Here is a 7,500-nt window from a genome sequence, read left to right as displayed (position 1 = left end):
AGGCCACCACAACTCGCTAAACACGGTATGTTGTTTTGTGTAAACGAAGAATTCATTATGTGACATTCAGTCTTATGTATATGGGTGTATTTTCTTTTTTATCATAAAAGGCGGCAGCGCTGCCATACAGAAACACACACAGACACAATCTTTTTTCACCATAAGACTTTTTTGCATTTGAAGAGGGTGGCGATAGTAAAATACATGCTTCTAGTGTTTCTATGTAGGAATACAAGGGGGTGAAGTTGCTAGACCAACTAAATGCTGATACTTACAGACTGATGATGGACTGGTGGAGGAGGGTCGGAAAGAAGCAATAGTTGGATTTATCAAACATGAATCAAGTACTGCACCATTCAGACAAGGTACCCATTTTGGCTGATTGTCCCTTTAGAAGATGGTCGTGTGCTTATGTGAGTGTTTTCATGTATTGATACATCAGTCAAGTTAACATGAATACAACAAATGAGGTATTTATATAGAATATAAATAAATCAATTAAGAAATACATTACTATATTCAGGCTTCATGTCACTACTACAGTAATACCGAGTCACTACATATAAAGGAAAACATTTGAAATAAAATATAATCTGAAAACTGTATGCATGTATTTAACATAAATAAAACAAATACAAATAACTTCTTGCATAAATGTCTTTGGCGATATTCTGACGTGTGGCAAAAGAGGCTATTCTAACAAATATATGTATTCACAACAAATATAGGGTTTAAAAGTCGCTCATGAATGGCAGAGGCAATGGACAAAACAATGTCCTAGAGACTGACCATACGATCAGCACCCATGCCCTATCTCCATCAAAGTAGGACCAGGGATTACCAGGCAATATAGCTACTGATGACTCAGCATTTAGACCTTTTGGCTCTCTCAAACACCACATCCCTGGCTCATATATAAGGATGGTGAGATACCAGACGCTTGTACCAACCGTGTGTCATACGATCGTACATAAATTATTTTGTATATATTATGCTTGTATCTGCGCTCTTCCCTCGCACCAAAAAGAACCAGAATAAACATGTCTGCGTGTTTCCCCTGTAACATCGTCTGTTTCTCGAACATGTACATGTATTTTCCTGTTGCCTTGAGGTTTTGTATATAAAGGAGAGTGTTCTTTAATAAACTTACTCGGTTGATTGCATCCTGCCTTTGAGTCATAACCTTTCTCTCGGCCGTCACACGCTATTAGAAGCTACCTAGTTTGAGCGGATCTGGAATTCCCATCTAACAGATTGCCAGGCAGGGACGTTTCCAATAGGCTACGACAACATCGGACTACTGAAGAGACTCGTTAGAATTTCGACTATGAATGTAATGTCCAGAGGATTCAATCGTCTCGATGATCCAGTCCACGAACTTGGAGACGCGAGTGTAAACTCCAGGCTGCTGACGACGACCGCAGCCGAAACCAGATGACACGATCCCAATTGCCACTTGTTGGCCATTGGCGTTTCTTAGCATTAGAGGACCTCCGCTATCGCCCTGTGGGATGCCGATTTATACATTTTAGGGATTATACATTCATTCATTTGTGCTTTTTTCCATACACTTAAAAAAACCGTAATTTTAATCGGAAATTATATGTAAAAAAAATTCTGTTCTGAACCGTAATTCAGTAAAATACAGGCGACCGTAATTTTTACCCTACTTTGTTATCTTCTACGGGTTGGTGACCGTAATATCACTCCTTAACATAAATAAACGTTAAATGCCTGGCAACATTTATTCCAGGATTTTTACCGTTTTTTACGGCACATTTTTAACTTTTTGTGAGGAAATGATTTACAACTGTAGTTGATCATCTTTTTCTTTTTTTCATACGTGAGGATTTATATCACTATAATCAATTATCCAATGAATACTAAATTTATTGCTTAATTAAGACACGATGCGATTAAGGGGAACACAGGCGTGCTGCTTACATACTAAAATAGAATTAAAGCTTGTTAATTACTCATATGACATACATATGTATACATGCATATATATATATATATATATATATATATATATATATATATATATATATATATATATATATATATATATATATATATATATATATATATATGTTGTAGCATTCCAAATTTCTAATACTACACTTATGAGACACAGTTTAAAGGTTTTAAAGGCCGCTCATGAATGGCAGAGGCAAGGGACAGTGACATTGCCCTATCAAGCAGGACAATGCCATAGAGACTGACCATATATTATATGATCAGTGCCCAAAACACCCCTCTCCACCCAAACTAGGACCAAGGAGGGCTAGGCAATGGCTGCTGATGACTCAACAGATAGACCTATAGGCTCCCCCAAACACCCCCATCCTTACCTCACGAGGATGGTGAGGTTACAGCAACCAAAGAAAGTAACGAGCCTGAGCGAGGACTCGAACCACAGTCTGGCGATCATGGAGGAAAAGTTTTCGAGAGTACAAAAACCTGCCAGTTACTTCGGTTTACCAATTAGAAATTATTCTTTATGATATTAAGATTTTACATATTTTTTCGTTTATTTTTCGTGTATGTTTTGGTGTTCATTTAACGAATACACTACCGGTTATAAACCAATTAAATGAGTTCATCTAAATTGCAGATTTCAAAGATTTTCCCGTCGAAAGGTGAGTGATGCTATAGAAAAATAGATAATATTGACAGCTAAATTAGATTAATTCTTTACACAAATAACATTTTATATATATACATATATATACATATATATATATATATATATATATATATATATATATATATATATATATATATATATATATATATATATATATATATATATATATATATACAGTATATATAATGTTATTTGTGTAAAGAATGATACACATACACGCATGCATATATATATATATATATATATATATATATATATATATATATATATATATATATATACGTGTGGGTGTGTGTAAATAAATTATATATATACATATACTGTATATGTACATACATGTTTATATGTATACATAGATACATACATACATTTATATACATATGCATATATATATATATATATATATATGTATATATATATATATGTGTGTGTAAACATACATACATACATATATATATATATATATATATATATATATATATATATATATATATATATATATATATATATACATATATGTATTCATATATATATATGTTCCAGTATTTTATCATGTATCCGGAGAGAGAGAGAGAGAGAGAGAGAGAGAGAGAGAGAGAGAGAGAGAGAGAGAGAGAGAGAGTAATTACAATTTGAAGAGTCCTCCTCAATGCTATTTCATATGAGAAAAAATGGTTCATATCTACAAAAATTGAAGCACTGCCTCTTTGCATATACGAAATCAAGATCTACTTTATTACAATATAAAAAGTGAACTCCCTCACTGAAAAAAAAAAGTTCAAACTCTATGACAACTTTCCTTACAATCTAAAAAGTAAAACTATTCGATTTGATTTGGGCAGCGTTGACTGGGGAGTCTCAATTCTGATATAAGATTAATCTATTCCTTGTCGTTGATGGGCTTTCATTACTGTCGAAGTTTTGACAGAATCAAAAGCTTTCTCATACTCTATTGATGCCTTGGCTCACAAAACTCCATGAGCTTTGTTGTGCTCTATGGTGATGGTGAGAGTCAATTAACAATACCGGCGAGTATTACTTCCGTTAGTATAAATAACCTGATTTTGATAATAACTTTTTTACCCTCAAATATAGAAGTTCACTCACCGTGCAGGCGTCTTTGCCTCCTTCCTCGATACCAGCGCATAGTTGGGTCGCCCTCAAGGGATGGTACATACCGAGGGCCTTCTCAATCCACTCCGTACATTTGGGCAGTGAAAGCACCTTGAGGTCTACCTTCTGCAAGGTGTCTGCAAGTTCTCCTCCTACAAAGAAAAAGAAAGAATAAAGGGAAATAGTAAAATACCAAAGAATTATTTGTACGAAAGATTTGCTCTAAAACGCAATAGCGAAAATGATTAAAAATAGTAAAGAAAAAATTCATTTGAAAGGAAAACGTTTGGATTTTCAGAAATTTATTTAAATTCACGTGGGACAACAATATTATTATTGGGACATTATTATTATTATTATTATTATTATTATTATTATTATTATTATTATTATTATTGTCGTTGAAGATAATGGCTGTCTCAGTCTTATAAGATTAACGCATAGAGACAAAAATTATGCAAAATTCCTTCTTATAGAAATTCAAGTATTAAATAAATTTCTCATAAGTCTAACTTCTGTCGTTAAAAAATTCAGGTCATAATACAGTATATTAAATGACAATAAATAATCTAATGTCTCATTAGCCAATTAAAACAAACTTTCATTCAGCTAACAACAGCATACCTTTTAGTTTAATTAACAATTGATTATTGCAATTAAAAAGAAACTCTTTCAATTAACTACAGCATATCTTATGGTTTAATGGACAGCTGATTATTAAGGGAGGGAGTTTATTATATATATATATATATATATATATATATATATATATATATATATATATATATATATATATATATATATATATGCATATATATATATATATATATATATATATGCATATATATATATATATATATATATATATATATATATATATATATATGTATGTATACATATATATACATATATATATATGTATATATATACATATATATACATACATACATACACACATTGCCATTAGTTTACTGTGTTACATCCGGTCAAGATGAAAAAAAAAATATGATACAATATTCGAGTTCCTCAAAGAGCAGAGCCTTTTTCCAGAGTCTATGACTCTTGATTATGAACAAGCAGCGATAAAAAGTTTAAAGAAATGTTTTCCAAATACTTCCATAAATGGCTCTTTTTTTCATTTCAGTCAATGTCTTTGGCGCAAAATACAATATTTTGGTCTGCAACGCTGGTACACAAATAATGACAATGCTTTCATTATCAAGCAAATACAAGCCTTAGCTTTTGTTCCTCCAGAGGATGTGGCTTATCTTTTTACAAACTTTTTGAGTTAAATTGACAACGAAACTGACGAAATTTTAAGTGAATTCTTTGAATATTTTGAAATTGCATGGCTCGGAATAGTTCAGAGAGGTAGACGAAGACGACCAACGTTCGATGTTCACATGTGGAATGTGTACCATAGAATAGAATCTAATTTGCCAAGAACTACGAACTCTCTGGAAGGATGGCACCAAGCTTTTAACAAGAGAGTTTCAATTACTCACCCAACTCTCTCTAAGCTTGTAAAAAAACTCAAAACTGAACAAGCAATTACCGAATTTATTCTAGAACAGGCCGCCTTAGGTGCTAATGTTGAAAAAGTTAATAAAAAATACATTCGAGTAAATGAACGGATCAAAAAAAATTCATGCAACGTACAATAAAGATGAAGGTTTATCATATCTAAGGGCAATGGCACATAATTTGTGAATTTTATTAAATTCATATTCATTTTCTTTTATGCTTTTAAAGATAACTAATTTTATTTAGTCTGTATTATGTTTTTAATAGTAATTGCAAAATAAAAGCACTTTTGTTACAAGTTTTATTCTATCCTTGAGTCCCTTGGATATTTCACATCTTATTTGCATAATAGGCATTTTGTCCAATAGGCATTATGTCTGTTAGGCGTTTTGTCCGTGTTGATGAATTAGGCATTTTGTCCATAGGCATTTTGTCCTTAGTCATTTTGTCATTAGGCATTCTGTCTGCTCACGACACACACACACACACACACACACACATATATATATATATATATATATATATATATATATATATATATATATATATATATATATATAGATAGATAGATAGATAGATAGATAGATAGATAGATAGATAGATAGATATATATACATATAAATATATATTACATATATATAGTATCTATATATATATATATATATATATATATATATATATATATATATATATATATATATATATATATATATATAGGTGCTATTATAGTATGCTATCTACCGTCGAATTTCTATTATAGTATGCTATCTACCGTCGAATTTCTACTATAGTATGGTATACACAAAGTATATTATCTGCCGTCAATGTTAATCCTCCTGTTTGATGAGGATTATCAAGCAGATTACTTACCACCAGTATGTTATCCTCATTGGACTTTAATTATAGTTTAATAATATTTATTGGCTGGACAACATGGGTGCATAATTATAAGCAGTTTGTAGGGAATTTTTTTTTTTTACAAATTATTCAAAACTCTTCATACAACAATGTTACAAGTTAATCAAATGAAAAATCAAATATTACAAAACTGAAAGAAAATAATCTATGAAAAATATTCAATCAAAAATTTATTCTACTACTGCTTGTAAACATATCTTACATCATTCAAGAAAGCAGGAAATACATCTTCGCCTTTTCTCAGAACTTTCCAATTGAAACCACCACACTACACACTTCCAGACACATTAAACCAAGCAGTGACAGTATTAGGTGATTTCCCAGTTAATTGTAGTGTTAATGGGAGTCTCATAAACAAAATAATAAACCATTTCCAAAATTTCAGAAAGGGGTGGTAGATAGCAAAATCGGCGGTAGATAGCATACTATAATAGCACACACACACACATATATATATATATATGTGTGTGTGTGTGTGTATGTATGTATAAATACACTATATATATATATATATATATATATATATATATATATATATATATATATATATATATATATATATATATATATATATATATATATATGTATAAATACAGTGTACTGTATATGAATTATATAAGCGGACCAATAGAGTAAAAATAAATAAAAAATAACAAACCTTCCAAAAGTTCATCAGATAAGCCCCACCCAGCTACAGTGACTGTTCGACCAACCAGAGGATCAGAGTTCATGTCATAGTCATCGTCTTCTTCTTCACTAGGGAGACAGATTGGACGCGTAAAGCGGTTCCACACAATGCCCTCGCCCAGTTCCAGTAAGGCGACGTCACTGTATACTTGTGTTCCCGTCTGAATATGAAAAGAGATGAAGTAGTTAGTCGAGATGTCATTTGACCACATCTTGTGGTTAGTTTCCTATCCTGTGCTGTGGAAATGGGGATGATGAAAATATTCAAGTTAATGTTGTTGCTGACGTTAAAATATTCTATTTTGCCTTGTTTCCTTTCCTCACTGGGCTATTTTCTCTGTTGGGCCCCCTGAGAATATAGCATCCTGCTTTCCCAATTACGGTTGTAGCTTGGCAAATAATAATAATAATAATAATAATAATAATAATAATAATAATAATATCCACAATGGGGGATACACATAGAACAATTGATTTTTTAGGTATTTCTGGATGATTTAGGATTTTAATGTTTGTCCAAGAAATGGGATAAAAAATATCCAAAATATCCATCCAGAAGTTATGCATACACTAATAATTACCAATGTTGTGATACCATGATCCACGGA

At 31.4% G+C, this 7,500-nt stretch overlaps 2 protein-coding genes across 2 annotated transcripts in view; one reads left to right on the top strand and one right to left on the bottom strand.

The window, feature by feature from the left end:
* The window catches only part of Mpv17 (Mitochondrial inner membrane protein MPV17), a 509,363-nt gene that overhangs the window by 232,148 nt on the left and 269,715 nt on the right, over window positions 1–7,500 (top strand). The window lies entirely within an intron of this gene.
* LOC137625873 (clotting factor B-like) overlaps window positions 626–7,500 on the bottom strand; it is a 13,079-nt gene continuing 6,204 nt past the window's right edge. Inside the window, exons 4-6 of the mRNA XM_068356806.1 lie at window positions 6,864–7,053; window positions 3,758–3,915; window positions 626–1,504 (exon numbers count right to left, since the gene is read on the bottom strand). Coding sequence (XP_068212907.1) covers window positions 1,298–1,504; window positions 3,758–3,915; window positions 6,864–7,053 — 555 coding nt within the window. The 3' untranslated portion in view covers window positions 626–1,297. The remainder of the gene's footprint in view (window positions 1,505–3,757; window positions 3,916–6,863; window positions 7,054–7,500) is intronic.

Source organism: Palaemon carinicauda, chromosome 33 (genome assembly GCF_036898095.1).
Source record: "Palaemon carinicauda isolate YSFRI2023 chromosome 33, ASM3689809v2, whole genome shotgun sequence".
NCBI classification, from domain to species: Eukaryota; Metazoa; Arthropoda; class Malacostraca; order Decapoda; family Palaemonidae; genus Palaemon; species Palaemon carinicauda.
Note: the sequence above shows the minus strand (reverse complement) of the source record. Positions and strands in the feature narration are given on the sequence as shown.